This window comes from Pavona decussata, unplaced genomic scaffold (genome assembly GCF_977016875.1).
Source record: "Pavona decussata unplaced genomic scaffold, jaPavDecu1.1 SCAFFOLD_53, whole genome shotgun sequence".
In the NCBI taxonomy this organism is placed as follows: Eukaryota; Metazoa; Cnidaria; class Anthozoa; order Scleractinia; family Agariciidae; genus Pavona; species Pavona decussata.
In genome coordinates, this window is record NW_028145475.1 from 4037208 (window position 1) to 4057995 (window position 20788).

The window sequence follows — 20788 nt, forward strand, 5'->3', positions numbered from 1 at the left end:
AAACACCTGCAGGTCTGAAAATGGGCATGGTTTTTTTTTGAAAGTGCAAGATATTGAAAATGAGTAGGAAACGTTTTGTTCTAAAATAGGGTCAGGATATGCAGAATCAGACAGCAGACCCCGTCCAAAAAAATTGCCTCGTCCTTCCCCTCCCCTACCTCAGGGAGTTCTACGGGTAACATTTTAAGGGGTCGTATTAAAAATAAAACACAGTACAAGACAATTGCTTAAGAATTTTCATTTTTTATTTCTGAGAAAGTTCAGTCGTCTCCAGGTAGGTACAATGTTACGTACAGAGCTAGATTTTCACCAAAGAAATGGGAAAGATGTGGTTAGGTATGTTTGTAAGAAAAATGTCACAAGTTTGGTTCTATATTACAAGAAATTAGTGCTCATTATAGTCTGTTTAAAAAATATAGCTAAAATAATTATATCTGTATTTAAGTATTCTTGTTGCCTTGAATACCTCAATCTAAAATTTCAATACTGCAATGACGAGTTACAGTAATAATTATTATTTGTTTCTGCATACAGTTACTTCATAGGCGAGTCCAGCACTCATTGATGGCACTGCCATAAATAACGTGCTATTTAATCTCAAAGAAACCAGTATGCTTTATTGGACATAGAGTGGTTTTCAATTGAGTATCAGAAGTAATTTCGCGTTTGTTTTGGTTTAGCTTTACTTCGCTACGTGATTGGTTAGAAAAACTCGCGCCATTTTCTCAACCAATGAGAAGCAAAACTAAAACCAACCGTGACTCGCTGGCACGCGCTTTCCCGCGCTTGGGACCGGTTACATGTATTTGTTTCGAGTTCTGATTGGTCCTTTGTGCTGTTTAGGTCTGTTGTGATTGGTCGAAGAAATTACTTTGGTCTTGGTTATACGATACTGAATTGAAGACCGCTCTATAGAAACATTTGACTAACCCTTCGACTCCTAATCACACTAGAGTGCCATTCTAAAATTTCCACAGAGGAGTTGCCGGCATTGAAAAATAAACAACACTACTGGAAAGCACTGCTCTGCAGCTTGATGTTGTCACACCGAATTCAAAGGTTAAAATCATAATACATGTCCATGACTCACGGCTTAGGAGAAGAAGGGTTAGTTTTGGGCCAGCCAACAAATCAACTCCATTTTGTATATTAATATTAATAAGATTTGTGGCAACAAGAATGGATTGAGTTGGCTGACAGGGACATTCTTGTTACAATTTCATTCATGAATACTACTACAGCACAAAGTGCCAATGGGAGACCACTTTACGTTTGTATGCATCTGTGGAGATTGGTTTTCAGTCTAAGCAGCATTCAAATATATTCGCTTTCAGGAAACCATAGTCAATCTCCAAATAACTTAACAGTGGTACCACTCTTTTGCACTTTAGTCTGTAACCTAGGTGGTGGTAATTAATTGTGAATTTCTCTTAACCACCAAGACACTTTCAAAATATTATTAAGTGTAAAATTAATCACACTTGTCTCAGTGGCTTTGCTGGTTGTGTAAACCATGGTAAATTTGATATTTTCTGGCTTGCATGTAGTCATGATTAACTTTCTCTCTGTTAAAAATTAATAACTTTTGTTTTCACATTCTGGGGTCACATTCAAATATTTGATTTGAAAGTACGGAACTGAAAAATTTTGTTAATGCTCAACAGGCATCTCTTGTAGTTGTTTGATAATAGGGACAGTTATTTGTCAAATGCAATAGTTGTATGTAAATAAAAACAATATGGCCAGTTTATAAACTTGCCCATAAATATTGCAACGTTAAAAGACAAATAAATGCTAAAAATTAAACATTAGTCTGGGGATGATATCCAGGCTCGTCTGGTTTCTTTCAGTCAAAAAAATACATGATGTTAGTAATCTAACCTAGAATTATATGGATGTGATAAATGCTTTTTAACCTTTCAACCCTGAAGTGACTATGACTGTCTATTATTTTGCTTCAACATCTTCCCTTCGGCAAAAATGGAGCTTCAGGCTACTTGAGTGTATTTATAAAATTGATGCACAAAAAGGCAAGTCAAATTTTCCTGATTAGTGTAATAAAATTATAAATGAAGGGCCGTTTTGTGCGATCACATCAGGGCTTCAGGATAATGAGCGTGTTAATAAATTGGCTTTTGCAATTTATTCTTACCAACAATTTCAACTAAGTGAATGCTATGCAATGTTACTATCAAATTATATTAGTTTATGCTGAATCCAACAAGGGCTTTGTTTTTGCAGTCAGATGGACTGCCATTAAGGCTATGCAACAAAGACATGGTTACAGTAACACAGTAAACACAAAGCAGTAAAACGAACAAAAACAAAACAAAAAGAAAGGCAAAACTCTAAACACATGCTGCAATGTGATTCTGCTCAAAGAATCATAGTCCTAGTGACAGTCCACCTTAAATCAATAACTTCTACTAGAATGTTTTAAAACTAAAATATTTTGGACATAATAAACTATCAAACAGAAATTGATTCTAATTACATAATTGTACATGTACATTATGCACTAATTTACAGCTTTTCACTGGCAGCAAAAGGGACATTTTCAGCCTCAAGGATTCAATTCTCCTAGCAAATCCCTTCTACCCTCAGTGAATGAATTGGGAGAAGTTACTTTTTGATCACACCATTTTGTTTCTTGTGCATGGCTGTGAAAAATAGAGGCTAAAAATGTGGTCTGCTTAACTGGAGTCCTCATTTCCAGCTTGAAATAAATAATCTGTCTTGGAACACATTAATTTTCTACAATTCATTGTATCTATACAAATTACAGTATATCATTCTGATAATTCAATTAGGGCACGTTTTCTTTTTTGTTTGTGATTTTTTTAAATCTAAAATGTCACTTAATGCTGTTTTCTAAACACTGGTTCTAGTCGCCTTCCTCGTTATAGAAGCCATTGAAGGAAAGCCAAATTGATCATTCATCACTGTCTTACTACTTTCTCACTGGCATTCATCGCTACTGGAATATTTTCTTTTGGAACAATTTCATAGAGGCACAATCAATCACTCATCTTTATGCTGCTATTTCAACCTATTCTTTTGGCATTTTATCACTTTTAATTATCTTTTCATCTTTTTGCTTAATTGCTGCTAAGCATTATTTTCCTCCACTAAAAAAAACTCTCAAATGCTTTTTGTTAAAATTACTAAAACTTATCAATTTTGTCCAATAATGTTTTCTGTGGCCTTCTATGGACACAAAATTTGAACTAAAATTTGAACTCGCCATCTTCTGGCCAATGCTTCATTCAAGTTGTTAAGAAAATTTAATTTTCTAACCATTTCCATTGTCAGCCTAATTTTCTTTCAGGATCTTCTGAGACTGCGGTGATTTTAACATCACTCACACTGAACAATCGTTTTTAGTTTGTTAAATTATTAATTTTACTTTCCTGTCCCAGTACTTTCCATTAAACTGCAACAGCATGGAAAAGCTTCAAGGTATGTGGCAGATTTGTAGTTTGTTAAGAAGCTGGGAAGATACGGTTGTACTCACTCTAGGTGTATGTCGGTCATCTATTTCTTTCTATTAAAAACAGTCTGCCATGTAACACTACATCTTCTAAAGTAGATCTGAAAAGAATGTCTTTTTTCCAACTACCTGCCATAGTCAGCAATCTGAAAGGAAGAAATGTTGATTTAATAAAACTCAGTTTTCCTCATGATACAACATTTGACAAAAACAGGTGTTCTGATACTTCCCCCTTCCCTCGTTTTATATTGATGCTGCTTGAAATTTAGAGAAAAAACAGCTGAAACCAAACACACTGAAAAGGTGACCTGGTTGGCACTTTTCTATGGCCTGACCAATCAATGAAATCACTAAATCAATGGAAATAGATGCCAGTCAACACAAAATGTTGCAATCTACAACTCAAGTGTTACATTGTGATTATTATTGTTATCGTCATTATTATTATTATTATTATTATTATTATTCTACCACTATAACAAATGATCCCTTTCACTATACCAATAACTGATACACAAATCCATGAAAATCTAAAGTATGATTCTATGACTATTTGTATGTCATCCATTTTCAAGTGAAATCAATCAATATTAACATCCATCAGGCTTTCACCAGGCTCAAGAACAAGTTGCAGCTATGATGAAGAGGGGTACATACTTTTGCTAACAGTGGGACTTCTTTTATTCAAGGTTTTTAACCCAATGACCACTTATACTCAGCTATTCTCCAACCTTACTCCAGTCAAAGTTTGAATAGACTCAAACTACAACTCTGACACTCCAAAATTAGCTTGCCTTGAATTCTGTTCTGTAGTACTTAATAAACTTGCTGCCTCAGGGACCCCACTCACATATTTTAATGACGGGGGGGAGGGGGGGGGGGGGTCCGAAGGATTTTTTTGGGTCTATGAAAGACGCCGGGAATTTTTGGGGTTGTGAAAACAACACAGGGATTTTTTGGGTATTGTATTTTTCATCAGCTCGAATCAACAATAACATAAGCGCAATTTACTGCTTGTGCGGTATTGCGGGATATTTCTGAGATTGTAATCTATTTGAAAAGTAATTACCGGCAGAAGATAGGACGAAGAGACACTATAACAGTCATGCGAGCTTTTTGTATTTGTTTTTGTGTAGTTTTGTTTTTGACCAAAACCAAAGTTGAAGTTGGCATGTTTTAGCTTTCCAGAAGATAAATAATAAAATTTGCTGATGCAAAAACACTGAGGGATTTTTTTGGGTATGCTATTGCTAAAAAAAGTAGGGATTTTTTTGGGTAGACAAATTCTGAAGTTGGGATTTTTTGGGGTATAAAATATGAACTTCTGTCGGACCCCCCCTCCCCCCCCCCCATCATTAAAATATGTGAGTGGGGCCCCTGGGTTTGATGCACTAGGTTGTTTGTTTTTCTAGCATGCTCTAGCTGGTTGGTGTCTACTCTATCATTAGTCTTGATGAATCACTGGTCCCACAGAGTTCTTACCTGGTATCCTTGGAAGAATGGCATCATTTCATAAGGTTGTGCCAAGTACGATGGCATTCTCATCCTGACATTTGCATTGGCTGGTGGATAATAACTCACATTCCCTCCTCCAATGCCATTTGTAGGCATCACGCAGTTGTAGTATGTCGGTGAGTGCGGCACGTACACTCCTGTCGGACTGCGACAAGCAGGAGGTGGTGTTATACTGTCCGTGTGTCCATTTATGTGCGTCCCACTTGGACTGACCACTCCATTATTTACAGGGTATGTACATGGGTGGCTGAAATGCGTGTTGTTAAGTGACGATGGGACCTTGGTTTGATTGATTGTACTGCTGGTGATGATAGAAGCAATATCGAGTCCTGAGCATGGAAATACTTCAATGTACCTCTCCCCCATGTGTTGTCTGTGCAGGTCATTGGTGGCTGTTTTTGCACATTCTGGGGATATTAACTGAACATAGGCATCTCCAGACGGTCGGCCCTTTGAACCAAGAAAAACAAATTCAGTACCACAGAATCACTGGGTTAGTTTTAAAATTAAATCAAACTCATAACTTCGAACTGGGTTCTCTGTACATAATTTTCATTGAGCTAGGGTAATACATTCTTGAAGCACATTTAAGGTTTTCACCTCTATTGCACAAATAAAAATTACTAAATTTTGATACCAACCTTAAAATTACAAAATTGAATTTTCTCAAGTTTTCACTTTTACAATAAGAACTATACCTTTAGACTTAAGAAAAGTGATAATTAAAAGTAATCAGTAGCTTTAAACTGGATTATCACACCATATAATTTCCTCCGTCAACATTGTGAAAGACTCTTAAGTGAGAACTATAAAGAAGGATTCAAGGAGACTTTAGACAACTTAAAATGACTTCATGATTCATAGAGAATTTGCACAAGGAAAGGTTTAAACAAATTCTCAAATTACTACTCATCTTTGCATCACTGCTTGACCATGCATGCCACTTTTTTTTTACAGTAATCATGGCTCACCTGAGTGTTGTAAACCATGTGGACTCCACCAGGAACAACAAATGCAGCGTGTTCCCTGAGGAAGTCCAAGACATCTTGCACAGTTGCAGAGAAGGGCAGACCACGTAGGCGTAGACAGTCTTTGGTGTTCATACCATTGATGCACGGCCCTGGCAGTAAGAAAGGAGGGTGGAAGGGTGGCTGTTGTGGAAGAGGTGGCAGCATGAAGGGTGGAAAGTTGTACATGAAGTTGCTGAAAGAGTTGAGAACTTGTTGAACCTCACTTTGGGAACTACGGAAGAGTTCAACATAGCGGGAGCCCAGCGTGCACCGGTGCTTTTGTAATGCTTCACAACCATGCTCTTCTGTTTCAAAAAGAACAAATGCATCCCCTGTAGCCTTTCCAAAAGCATTCCTGACCATAAGGACTCCAGATTCTCCTTTGAACACTGGTGGATCATCTTCAAAAAACTCAATCTACAAAAGAGAAAGTCAACAAATGAATGTGATCATAGTAGTATAGTATAACTCTTAATACAGGCAATGTTGACAGTTGATATGCCCGGTGCTCAGGCATTTATGAACCCCCCTGGGAAATAAAAATTAAGGTAAACATTTCTATAATATAGATAAAAAAAAAAAAAAATCAGACACAGAAGCAAAGGAAAAGTGAACCCAAAGACTTAAGGTAATGGATCATTCTATGATGACCAGAAGGGCATATATTAACAAAGCATATATCGCTGGGAAATGCATCCATCCACCAGCTGCATGTATGCTTGATGACGATGGGAAAAAAGAGTAAAGCCATAAAAGAATCTATGTATAGCATGCCTTAATGGCAATCCACTAATGGAAAATACATGTATGTAAGGTGAAGAACTAACAACATCCGTCTCCTTTGTATGGAATGGTAGTCCTCTCATTCTAATGATTACTTCAGCCTTGTTTGAGACAAAGTTGGCAGCAATCTGGGTGACATCAACTGGACCTAGGAAGCAAGAGAGGAAATATTTTTCTTGCTGGCTGAGCTTGCGAAAGAGGCAAGAAATGAAGTTCTCAAACTCATTAATAATTCATCAAGAGAAAACAAAGAAAATCACCACTGTGACTGTAGTTTGGATATGTGATCCTAATTACCATAAAATTTTGCCAAGTTTAGCCTTGAATTTCTCCAAGAATAATTGATCATTTGAGAAGCCATATCAAACACTCGAAAGTGTGTTTCATCAGATATCCAAACACCTCGAAGTCGTTTAAAAAAACTCGGCTGCGCCTCGATTTTTTCAACCTACTTCTCGGTGTTTGGACATCTGATGAAACACGCTTTTGAGTGTTTGATATGGCTTCTCACACACTGAATGGGGGACTGCGTACGAGTCAGGATATTAGATGTCACATTCAGTCATGTGATTCAGTTTTTGAAGCAACAGCTTTCCCACCCTCCCAGCCCCATGACAGTCTGTCAGTAAGTCTGTAATCTTTGTGGAGTTGTGTCAGAGTTGTCAATAAATGCTGTTGCTTTCTGATGTGGCAGACAAATGGAATTCAGTGTGTGAGAACAATAATGTTATTACTATAAAGGGTTGCCTTTTTCAGGAGGAGGGAAGAGTCTCATTAAAATCCCTTTCGCTACTGCTGCCAATAGAAATCATTAAGTAAACTGTAAAGTTCTTATTTCCACAAGTAATTTAAGCAAGTTTTCAAAGTTCAGAAGAAGAACATACCTCTCACAATCTTTAGAAAGTCTTGAGCTGTAGCCCTGTAAACCTAAATTGTAAATATAAATGGTATTTTTCACTGGTTAGGAAAGGAAAAAAGAAAAACAAAAGCATAAAAGAGAAACTTGAGTTCACACATCACTGACCAACCCAAGCTGGGTTTACTAAAAATAATGCAAAGGTCAAGGTTATAATCAGCTATGCTTGAAATCGTTTTAGTGCATTGTACACAGAGGCTAAGCTTACAATACGTTTTACATATAAAAGAAACCACAATTGCTGCATAAAACAAAGGTGGAATACTGAATGTCATGGTTAAAAGGACAATAATGAAGGCTGGGACTACTGAACAAACCCGAACTTAATTTGCTAAAAAGAATACAAAATAAGTCTAATAAAAATTATGTGATTTATTGTTGAATGAGCACAATAATTTAATTTCAGTGTGGTCTTTCAAAGGTTTAACAGTTTGTGTGGTTCCTCACAAAAGGCTGAACTGAATAAGGAGGTGCAATTTACATGACAGCCCTCTCAAATGGCTTGATAGTGTTGAGAAGAATATGTTGAGCTAAGTCTAAAGGGGTCTTGGGGAAAATTAGTGTGGACAAAGTGGCAAATGTGACAAATCAATATTAGCTGCCAGTACATTTTAATAGAACTGCATGATACCAGATCAGAGTATAACTTTCATGTCAAGTAACTTTTGTAGGTTGAGATTCTCATTCTGGTTTGAAAACTTATATCAGTGTCATTTGAAATTCATGTGGTATGACTGCTGGTTTCACAATCTTTTGAAGTAATTGTGATGGAAAAAGGTTATGTTAATGGGGCACATAGTCTTCATGTTGTGCCAGAATAAAATTCCTACACGTATAAAAGCACTCAGGCAAAAAGTCTTAAGTTATTATGAAATCATGTGCAGTTCCAGAAAAATCCATGCCCACCCCAGGGAAGGTCATCAGAAATTCCTAGGGGGAGGGGGTCTTAAAAGTCAAAATTTTAAAAGTGAAGTTTGAAGCTAAACTGGAATTTCCTGGGGGGGATGGGGGTTGCAAAACAAAAAAACCTTCTGTTGGGGGAGTATGGATATTTTCTGGAACTGCACATTTTCTTATTAACTGTGACTCACTTTTGTGACTCACTTGCAATAACATAAGCATCCTTCCTTGAATACCACTCCTCCCCCCACCTTCTGACATAGCTACCAACCCCTCCCTCATCACTTATGAAAAGAAGTTAACTATAATGTACAAGTACTGCCAAGAAGAATTAACTCTTGTAATTTCTAGCCCATTGCATTGCTGATGGTTACTGTAGTACTTGTGCATGAATGAAGACCCACTGTTATTTCACACCATTAACAAAAAGTCATACAGCCAACATTAGATCAAAGAAAACATCTTGAACAATTCTTACCTCAATATACCTTGTACCAAGATGATGCTTGTGTCTTTTTAATGCAAATTCTCTGTGCTCTCCCTTTTCAAACCTAATAAATGCTTCACCATTTCTTCTTCCTTGGGCATTCAAACAGAATGCAATCCCTCCCCTAATAACAAAACATATAAATTGAAGTGAATCAAACACTGATCTGGGATCCCAACAAGCTCTTCAAGGAGAATCAGGGATGTTTTTAAAAAATGTATAAATCTATTTTACAATGCTTATTTTGGTTTGGCAGACCTCTCAACCTCAAAACACCCAAAATCTGGAGACTGAGGTAAAAAATCTGGAGGTTGATCAACCTGCAGACAAAACCAAGTAAACACAGATGCTAATCAGGTTCATCAGCAATTTTCCACATTTTGAAAACATGACCAAAATGTGAGAGACTGGTAATGAAAACCTAATTTGGCACATGTCTTCTATATATGGTTATGGACTGTGTTTCCAGTGAACAGATGGATGAACTTAGGGTTGTTTACTAACTATGGATTGATTTGCACAGGAACGAAAGTCACAAGAAAGTCACCTAAGCAAGCCAAAAATGAAATTATAGAAGGAAATTGTATCCTTTCAGCTTGTGACTCTGTATATCGTGAGATGTTTACGTCTTGTCGTGAGACCGTGAGACTGAACTGAAGACCGTGACTGTCACGGCAAAATCGCGAGACTTGAGAGGTCTGGTTTGGTTTCAAACCAAAATAGTGAGTACTTTTCAAGCTATAAACATGTTTGGACATGATGCATCAGTTGTTACATAACTGGGTTACGTAACAAATTGTCATGTGCACAGGAACACCCAACAAAGTGGGCTAAAATCCATTTAAGTCATGAGGTGCAAACATGACCTTGATTCCTTTGTTTTAATGTTTGTTTCCTGAGAGTTCTGCAATTAGTGTTCGGTTGTGCAAAATGTGACTGCAGGTTAGGGTTGACTCGTGAAAGGCATAGTAATGTGACCTAGGGCCAATGTGTGATGAAATCCTAAAGCGCATACGTAAGCTTATAAAAACCATTCAGTTTCAAAGGCCAGTATTGAGTAGTAATTTCAATAGGTATGGCTGGTCATAACACACCTCAGTATGTTCAGACCCTTAAAAAAATTTGCGACATCTTGGTCTGATGCTTGCCATGGAAGTCCTCTTGCTCTCAAGATCGTGTCATCAAGCACATGACCAAGGCTGCAAGGAAAAAACGTGTTCTCAATTATTAAATAATTACATAACATTAATAACTTGTCACAAGTTTCATTTTAATGGGTTTTTAACCACTTTAACTTTGTGACAATTCTCACTTGAAGCCAGTGGATAAAAATTATCATGTAAAACTATTGAAATAATAGCTAATGAGAGCAACTTTCTTGTGGTAGTCTTAAACATTAACATTCCCAGCAGAGAATTGAAGAGATTTGTGATGTCTCTACCTTTGGCACTATTTTTTTTTTTTTTTATGAAGTTGCTGAAGCGTCTAATATTACTTTGTCCTATGTACTAAGGTCTTCTCTAACAAGCGCCACTGTCTCGAGATCATGAGACAAACCACCCCCACAAAAATCAAAATAGGCGCTCGTTCAAGGAAATACAATCACATTGCATTGCAAAAATAGAGATTTACAACTTCATTCCAAAAGAAATGATGTGTTCCTCCAAATTGCTACATTTTTCATTTTACTTTATTATTTTTCTGTTCTTCTACGAGTCTACTATTCTTGCCTTTTAAACATCTATAAACTAGAAGATCATTTAAATATCCAGTGACACAACTTTGGAATTCTCTTCCACTATGAATTATATCCTCCTATTTCCTTGTGTCTAAGCTCTGTGATCTTTTAACTAATCTATGATTTCTAAATATTGGTGCCACATTTTATATAGACTTTAGGGCTCATACAGAAGGCAATGTAATTTGTAGTTTTAGTTGTTTTCTTTCAATTTTCCTTGCAGGGTCATTAGCAAGATGAGAGTATTATTATGATAGCTCCTTTCTGGTTAAATAAAACTTATAGTAGTATTTCATTGAAAAGAATTTTTTGTCCTTGGCAGTAAGCCTGGAGAACGTTAACCTCCTCGTATCATGCACCATTTCTAATTCCTTTTTATTGGTGAGGGTGTGTAGTTATTATGACTGCAACAGGCTGGGGACATATTCTAGAAGGAAAAGGGTGTTTGACCAAGGAAATACAGTAAATTAAAATGATACTAATATTGAGGTACCAACTTTTTTGTTCGTAAAGAAGCACCATACCATGGTCCAGGTTCATACTTCACATTGACCTTTTCTGCTTCCTTAAACTTGTGACCTGAACAAAACAGCCAGACAGTTACTTGTACAAAATAACCTTCAATTAGCCATGTTTCTTAAGGCTTGCATGATGCCTAACAGGAGCTGTGACTTGGGATACCCAAGGAATAGTTCTATATGACAATATTTATCTAAGCAAGTGACACATGGTTCAACAAGATTAATGTTGAACAATGTCTAGACTTGTTGGTGCCGTGATAAAAGACTTGATGTTTTGTTTTGCATGTTTCTTACAAGAAATCGGTACACCTTATTTTCCTTTAATACTCAACTGAGTGAATTATAATTTTGTACTTACCTTCTTTAATTAGATACTGCACCACACTTGCCATGAGTTTACAATGCTCCAGACCAGCTGGGTTATTGTTATTTGCATCAATTCTGCAGTCTATTAATATCATTAAGGAAAAGCTGAACCAATCTCCACAACACAGGTGTATACATCATTGTAAGTAACTGTTACCCCAATGGCTGCCCACCAGTGGGACTTAAGTACCACAGGTGGGCTAGTCAGGTGTAAATCATTGGTGATGGGGAGATGTAAAGACCATTTGGGGGTTTGAAATGAAATATGTGATTGGGATCACAAGATGACAAACGTTTTCTGATTGGTTGAACAAAAGCTACAACTACAACTCAGTGGGATAATTTTATAAACATCACAACATTTTCTAGAAATGGTCAAAATATTCTACACAAGAATAATTTCCTGCAAGGCTTAGTGTTTTAGGTACGTATTAAATTTAACTCATATTTATACAGTTTAAGAGCCAAATAGCTCAAGCTGTCAGGGGGAATGCACAACTGTTCAAGTTAAAAAAGATTATCATTTTAGATTAAGGCATTACTGGAGGAACAGCTTTTGTCTTGAGGTAGAAGTAAGGGGTCGATTACTTTATGTGGGTTGATCAGGTTAGCTGGGCTGGCTTGCTTTGCTGAGATCTTTACAATTCTGTTTAACGCACCAAACATAAACTTTGCAACTATATGGTCGGACAAAAATCTCAGCTGGGATAACTAGGATCTCTATATAATTATGCTGTGATTCTGGCCAATCAGATCAAGATTTTTCCAGATTATTGCATTCACTGGTCCAGCCTGACATAGCAATCCAATCCTTTGTCATTATTAAATTCTGCTTCAAAGTAATATGGCCCAAGAGTAAAGTTTTCCTATTTCTGTATGTATACTGATACATTGTAGATGGATAAAAAATCACATAAAAAAAAAATCATTGTGTTAACAGGGCTCCATAGGGTTTTCACTTATAATCTGGCGCATGCTATGTTACCTATCAAAAAACAGTTTTCTCTTGTTTTCTTTCTACCAATTAAATGAAATCCCCCAAAATGCAAAAATCAAGAACAATCTGTGTCCTCAAACCCTTGCTGGTAAAATAATGCCTTTGAGGGCTTCTTGGAATTTAATATATATTACTCAAAAACAAACATTTGTCGGTGTGTATTAGGCTTTATTGTTATAATTAATTGCTTTCAATTTCCTTCAGTGAAATCTTCTGAAATTTTCACAGCAGATTAAACCTCACCATGAAATCTTTTAAGAGCAAAATAGGCAGGGGTTACAAAGGCAGATTCTTTGCTTTTTGCCACTGCACAAACACTTTTGTCAAAATTGAGCCCTAACTAGGGCTGAGAGTGCCAGATCAAAAGAAAAAGATTGTGCTTCTAAAAAATGTTGCCCTAAAAAACTGGTAGGTCATTGCTACCGTAACGAAGCACTCAGAATTGAGGCAGTATATTTTGAAAGCTTTAATTTGTGGAGTAAGCTGAAATACATGTACGTCCTTACTTTTTGTTGGCTGAGCCAAACAAAAGGTTAAATTTGGCCGACCTTGACTCTCCATCTGAAATATCGTCAACTTAAGCGGCAGACATAGCCATTCTTCTTGCTTCTGTGATCTGGTCATCGATACTACTTTGCAATGGGCAAACAACCGACATTGTTTGACGTTGATTCCTTTCAACTGCTGTGGCAGCAAAAAGTTGAAAATCAAACTTGTGCCAAATCCTGTAGGTAAAACCGCAAGAACATCGCTACCTTGAAGTAAAGTATTGGCATTTTGACGTTGTTCAGGTTAGAATTCCAGAGAAAACCATTATTAAAAGTTATTTCGAGAAATTCTTGCAAGCTTCTGCTTTCCACCATTTTTGTATTGTCAACATGATGCAAGTGAAGAGTAATGACGTAACTACCAAATTCAATGTCCACCAATCAGCATTTACATCGACTTTTTCAATGCAGATATTCAAATTCCTGAGACATTGTTGCAAGCTCTCCTTCATCCCCCCCCCCCCCCCCCTCCTGAGAGTGAGCAAGCTAGCGTGAACTTTGGAGCGGGGAACTTGTTTGTGGTAACTAACTGGATGAAATTTACAACATCGGTTATCTTTGAAGACACAAACAGCAATATTTCAGTTTACAAAACCATTACAGAGAAAATTTTCTTTGAAATGCTTGTTATGTTTCTACTCCAGAGCTGTAATTTGAGCCGTTTGCTGTTTTGCTGGCGCATGCGTCAGCTTGTGTGCGCACATTATTGAAGCTTGCACCATCAGAGCACATGCCAGCTTAAATCCCTAGGGAGACACGCTAAAATGATGGACAAATGGCAGTTTCTGCTGGAGCCAGACACTTCAATAGTTGGCCAGCACCGGGCTAGCTTGCCTCATGCAATACTCGGCTAAAACAAGTAACAGATCAAATAATTGGCCTCTAAGGGTTCAAAGTAACCATCGTTTTCACTGGACCACAGCTCACTGGGGGTTGGGGATGAGGCTTAGTGACAATCACCCCCCAAAAAATCAATATTACGAAAAAAAGGTGACCCCCACCCCTTACCAAATTAAATTGCTACAACTGTTGAATCAACTAATGATAAATGTACTAAACATTTTGCAGAGGTCAACGCCATATGAAAGGATACAACAAGCCACATCTTCAAGATTTTTGAAGTCGGAATCGTGTTTCACTGCCTTCTTGACTTCCTTCTTAAGATCGTAAAAGCTGTAGAAATGATCAGACAGCTTGGCTTTCTTCCTGCACGCTTCCAGGTGAAGGTAGTGTCTCAAAGGATACTGTCCATCTGTCACAAGGCACCAACTCTCCCCCGTGCACGTCAGATTCTTTTCAACAAAGTTGTCAAACTAGATTAAAATATAAAAGAACAAATTAACCTTGGACCTATTACTGCTAAAGTGCCCAAGCTGAAAAATGTAGCTTGAACCAAAATCTCAATTAAAAAAACAAAAAAGCACCACAGGAAAGCCGTGCTCAATAACTTCATTTGAACACTTTAGGATTTCATCCCTTCCAGATGTGATAAAGCGGTTAATATCAGAAAGTGCTGCAAAAAAACCTTCAGTTGAATATTCATCTGTACATCATAGCAGTGTAATTAAACATATTATGGACGAGTTTGATTTTTCCAGTCAAATTCTATATTAAAAAAAAAAAATGAAAACAGCCCACACCACGAGAAAATACTCCTCAATAACTACCAACAACTTTGAACATACTAAGAATATTTCAACTAAAGACTTGAAAGTTTGAATACAGTTATAATAATTATTACGTAAATATTATTCATGGGTGGATTCCTGGAGAGAGAGGTCAAATCACTCGCAAAACGTTTACCTTCTGAATGTGATCAACAAAACAAACATAACAAAGAAGGAAAGCAATAAATTTGCATACCTCACAGATCAATATTTTCCCAAGATGTTTAAGTTGTATGCAATGTACGGAAAATATCCATATTCCCTCCATGAAATGATTTGATCCCCCTCTCCACACCCCTCATCCCAGTTAATACACCATACTTTCCTGCACAAATTTGAGACCCCCATCCCCTTTGGAATTTCCATTGATCTTCAATGGGGTGGTTAACAATATTTTCTGGAACCCCACAATACTACTGTAACAATCACCAGTTTCTTGTCTTTTATTTTACTCACTGTTAAGCTCAGATTTAATTGACTGTGTCTAGAACCCTCAAACCACACAATTGTCATATGACTAATCACATATGAGAGAAAGATGAAATTATGATGCAAGTCTGAAATACAACACCTGAAATTCTTCAGACTTAAACAACAGCGTGGCATTGCCAAGAGACAGCTCTTGGCTAATAAAATGAATATCATGACTGCTCTCTGACAGACAGGTTTTTAGCACAAGCAAACTTCAATGAGTTAATACAAAGAAGCTCCAATCAGTACTGGAGTTATAATCATTGTCAAAACCTTGCCTAATGTAAAAGATGCTGATGGAAATGAAAATTAATATGCTCATTTGCATGTGATAGTTTGTTACCTAAGCACTGCCCTTCATTCAACAGAACATGTTAAAATATTTCAACAGCCCAAGTGTCTATACAAATTATGGAAATAAGTTCTTTCAATTCTTTAACGTTGTTGAGTTAAGCCTACAGCAAGAACAGGTCATGAAATATGATAAGGATATTGCGAGAGTGACTTTTAAAAGAATTAAACAAAATACATTTTTGTAGTTGTATAGCAGAAAAAATGGCCTGAAATGAATACATTTTTCAACAGGATAATTTAAACTCATCACAAATGAGAATGCAACCCGTGACCTTTTCAACATGTGGTGCCTCTATCATTATACAAGCTACCTATCATCAAGAAGAAAGCAAACACTGTAGACCTGCCAGACTCTTGCAACAAAATTTAAAAAAAATACTGTAGAGACAAACAATTCCCTAAAAATTAATTATAAATGAAGCTTGTGGCAATGAGTTTTTTAAAAAGCCTGAGAAAATAACCACTGTTCTAAATTAGATTTCATTACTGCTTATTTGATTTCACAACCAGCCACTTTTGTAGCGGATATTTTGGTGAAAACATTTCAAAATGCAATGCAAATACATCTCAACGCAGCCGACCAATAATCTCTCTGTACTGACAATACTAGCTGTCAGTCACTAGGTGTTGACAGAATTTGAGGGGTTTCCTGTAAGCTACAATAGCAACGATAAAACAATAGGAGAACAAAGCATTTTCACGCAGTGCAGTGATATTTACAGGACTCTGGAAGTCCGCGCATTTTTGCTGTGCACTGAAGAATACCAAAGAAAAATAGAAGTGTCTTCGCTTTTGTTCTCGAACAATATCGCCGCCCACTCTCGTTAAGGAGATCACTATGCTTCGACCACAACACCGATGCAAATTTACGCGGCAACGAAGTGAGCGAAATCGACCACAAATCGCGTTCGCGCAATTCTACACATTTCTACTTTCAAACGAAGAATTAATCAAATTCCTGACGCAAAAGTAGCCAATTACCACTTATTTATAGCTCGCGCGTGCATGTGGCGGAAGGATTTTTCTTTCTGATGAGAATGTGACCAGCATTTTACGTGACACTTGAAAAACAATCAGTCGAGACTTGAGATTTATTTTGGGACGCGTTTAGACGCGAGATCGCGAGAGAAACACATGATATCGAACAATCGATCGGGGCATATTTGACCCGATCCGAAAGTGCATCTCCAATTTCTCGCCTTCGAAAAAAAATATTATGATCGCGTTCTGGGTGTACAAATCAAGTCTCGAGTTTTTCGCCATTTCCCGGGGAACCAGTAAATTCACCCAAGCACGAATTTGAACAGGCGAATATTTCATTGGCCAAGCTGAGAGCTATATTAACACTTTCTCGCGAAACGGCCGATAAGGATCATGAATATTGTATACGAGGTTGATAGAGAAAATAGTATTTCTTGCTCAGAGGGGTTTTCAATGAGAAAAAAAGTAATATGTTAAACCGAGATTTGTACATAGTAGGCGCCCAGCCGTTCAAAAAACTATGGGAATACGATGGGCCACACAAGAATATGAAAGTTCAAGATGAGGGCAGATAAAAGTTATTTACTATTTTTGTGAATATTCGATACATACTGTGTCATATTCAAAAGGAGAAACTTGGCCCCATACGTACTCCCGTCTCGGTCGCCCTACCGCCACAACCTATGATACGATCTCTGATGGGAGAATTATTTACTGTACAAAAACCTCAAGAATAAACCTCGTTAGTTTTAACTGTTTTTCCTTTTTAATATTTCATTCCCGCGAGGTTTTATTTTTCTCTCGTAATTCTCGGAATGAATTTCAAGTCGAGCGCCTCCGTCTAGAATAATCAGTCGCGAGACGAGGTTCTCCGAATTCTATATTGTGGGCCCCGTCTGCCGGTAAACCCGGGAGATCACAATACAAATGCCGAATGTACAAAAAACATGCACTGCCCGAACACGACAAGCGTTTAAAAAATATATCTGGTGAAATTTCTTCGGCCCTTACTGGTTGTCAATGTGTGTACGCGAAAGCAAACCGTACAAGCGTAACACGCCAATGAATTTTGCATGACAAGTCTTGAAATTTTTCCCTGGGCCGCGAGCAATCTTCCGTGAACAGGAAAGCGCAAGAACTGACGGACAGCGGAGTTATTTAACTCAAAAGCGACATTTTCGTGTCTTGTTGTTGATCGAACAAAGGGACAACGGAAATGAAGGATTAAATATATACCAGTGGTAACGTTACCTCTTCCAAGGCTTCGTCGAGTTGTTCAGCTTCACTGGTCACAGGCGAGTTCGTGGTGGGTTTTAACGCTTCGTTCGCTCCAGACAGGCCCGATTTCACAACACATCTATGCACGGAATCAAACTAATTCGGCACAAATAAGAAGAGCGTTAGTGGGAAAAAATTCAACATAATATTGTTCTAACTTCAATCGCCCCCAGAGCCCTTGAGAATTTTTTTCTCGCGCCGGACAAGGGAAACCCCGACGCAATAACTTAGACAATCCATAACAAGTCACCGCAAGTATTTTTTTACCTGATTTGATTTAACATCAACAGCTATCCATGAGATCCCGGTAATTGTTTCTTCCTCGTTCTCCGAGTCGTCTGCCGGTACTCTAGCAGTGGTGCAGTGAAAGCACACCAAATGCTCGGGAGAGACCATGTTTTCCCTTGGACAGGGGACGAATCAATGAAATGTTGTTCTTGTAAGTGTGAGTGGGAGCAGAAAACCAGCCGGGTCTAGTCACATGTCACTAAAGATACCGGCAAATACTGCGCGCTGATTGGACCACAGGCCATTCGGGGGTTGGACCACATGCCACGTGGCTTTAGAATAATTACCACGCTTGAGTGAATTCTGACCAACACAGTTTCCCTGCGCTGGAGACGAACTCTAACCCGGGCAACGGACTTGCCCTCTCCGCTATTTGCGAATAAACATCTATCGCGATTACAAAAGGGACGCTTAATGACGGGAAACGCAGTGTTTTGCTCGCCAAGGACGCTTTTAAATTTTAATTTGCCTTGTTTCTCGCGCTGATGATGTGAGTAAAAAGTGACAGATACAACAAGAGGCTCGCCTCTCGGCGTATCACATCACTTCCCTTAACTGGCCTAAACTGGTCCACTGCCAGAAAAGCCAAGAGGGCCACCTTAACAGAGACATATAAACAGTGCTCTTCATTAATACACAAATCCCCCACTTCCAAGCTTTTCTTTTCCGATCTTCATTCAAACGGTCTAACGTTATGTTCTGCAACAACCTGCAACTGAATAGAGCCCCTAACCCTGTTGAAACTTTCTCGTCCATTAAAAATACACAAAGTTAAAGTTCACACGTTGCTGTTCTGAAACGATCCGCGCGAAGTAAGAGGCTTATTAATCAGTATCATTACTTGTCCAGTTTCCCGAGATGTGTTAAGTGACTTTCCACTAGTAGTTAAACAACACCTGTTATCGCAGGTTAAAATATAAGGTAAGAGCGGTAGAGTGAGAAGAATCCTGTTATTTCTTGTACTACAGTAACACTTATTTAACGACCAGGAATTGGCAACAAAACACCCAAGTGCGGGCGCGCACAGCACACGAAAAACGGGCCAAAATGATCTCTTCGCGGAATGAGCGCAACATCTCACAAAATAAGTCAACTGTTTTTATCTCGAAGCATCCACCAGGCCCAAGGCTCGTGCCTTCAATTTGATGCTTGAACGATTTGAACAACATTAATGAATGTAGTACCAGTCGGCCGGCGAGAGCAAAACAAAAATATAAACGGCAGCTCACGGAATCCGTTTTTATAAAAAAAAACTGCGGTAGTAATCCGGCGCGATAATGTTTACAAAAGGATTTCCGTTAATCCTTTAAAACAAAAACTCTCTAATAAAGATTTTGAGCGAGGGGACTATTTCGGCCCGTGTTCACGCGAAGTTTGAAACCACAGTACACTATATTAGCTTCCAGCAGAAATTTCCATAAAATTTTACGCACGCAAGCCTCTATTATTAAAGATGTCGTTGGAGGAGACGCAAACTATAACGATATATTACGAATGATACAGAGGCAAAAGATACCACTAAATATCAATTCAAAAACGAACTCCTCACAGCAAGAGAAACGATAGAAATTTCTAGAATCCGGAATGGCGTTGTTGGTTGACTTTTTGTGCGATGATTCCCTCGGTTTCCTATTATTTTTCCCTCTCGTGATATACACTCAAGTGTTTACACTTAAAAGTCGCCCTTCGAAAATACAACCATATTTTAAAGATTAAGTTGTGGGGGAACCGGCGTATCGAATGCGACTAGTCCGATACCAACTGTGTACAGTGATATTATCTCTGGAATAGATCACTGAAAACTAGGAGTTTTTCGTTTTAAAAAATACTGGACACCGCTTTCACCCCGTCGCCTCGATTGCAAAAAATAACTCACCAATAAAATAACAATGAAGAATTTTCGTATAAGAAATTGTAATTTTGTAATTTAAATAAGCGAACGCGTTGGTGTTAAAAAAAAAAAAAGAAAGAAAGAAAGAAAGTAGAGAGGTGGTATGTATAATCTTGTATCGTACAATCGTCAGTTGTTTAACCGTAATCCTCCCTAAATTGAAAACAGCGTCTTTGGTAGGAATTCGATTCTTTGCAATATTTTGCTTCGGCGTTGAAAAATATCGCAGTAATATAAGTCAAACCGTAAATTTATTTCGGAAAAACGACAAACCAATAACTGATGTGAATATTTTACAGGCAACTTCGTTACCTCGAGTTACTATTAGCTGAATAAATTCGTCTGTAAAGCTAAATAAACAGAGCAAGTAAGTCATCATTCAGTCGAAATCATTTAAATTCTGAACACTCCGACACGACCGGGCAGAAAGACCTTACCTAGATAACGCTCGAGAAAAGCACATGTGACAACGTAAAATAATCTACGAACGAGAAATAAAGAGAAACGATTTCCTGTCGCGATGAGAGCGCACATCTGAGCCGACCATCGATACCGCCTCAAAAATAGAATACTAATTGAACACTACT

General features: G+C 37.8%; 1 protein-coding gene across 2 annotated transcripts; it reads right to left on the reverse strand.

Annotated features, from left to right (window-relative positions):
- Window positions 1-227: 227 nt before the first annotated feature.
- LOC146480579 (epithelial splicing regulatory protein 1-like) lies at window positions 228-20242 on the reverse strand. 2 transcript variants are annotated; one of them, XM_085109768.1, is made up of 12 exons: window positions 18290-20242; window positions 17996-18118; window positions 14365-14584; window positions 11719-11808; window positions 11364-11418; window positions 10196-10300; window positions 9093-9225; window positions 7683-7725; window positions 6843-6946; window positions 5977-6432; window positions 4973-5455; window positions 228-3636 (listed from the first exon to the last, which is right to left on the reverse strand). In XM_085109768.1, exons 1-12 carry the CDS (start codon window positions 18416-18418, stop codon window positions 3616-3618), a joined length of 1962 nt encoding a protein of 653 aa, XP_084965894.1. In that variant the 5' UTR covers window positions 18419-20242; the 3' UTR covers window positions 228-3615. The 2 variants fall into 2 exon arrangements, with proteins under 2 accessions (XP_084965894.1, XP_084965893.1); XM_085109767.1 differs by having other exon boundaries at window positions 11337-11418; window positions 18290-20240.
- Between the last annotated feature and the right edge of the window lie 546 nt (window positions 20243-20788).

Coding starts and splice junctions, on each gene's coding strand:
- LOC146480579 (XM_085109767.1), bottom strand. CDS start 18,418: ATGGTCTCTCCCGAGCATTTGGTGTGCTTTCACTGCACCACTGCTAGA. Junction 11,809..14,364: donor TCTTGAAGATGTGGCTTGTT/GTATCCTTTCAT, acceptor TGATATTAATAG/ACTGCAGAATTGATGCAAAT. Junction 6,947..7,682: donor CTTTCTAAAGATTGTGAGAG/GTATGTTCTTCT, acceptor CTTGCTTCCTAG/GTCCAGTTGATGTCACCCAG.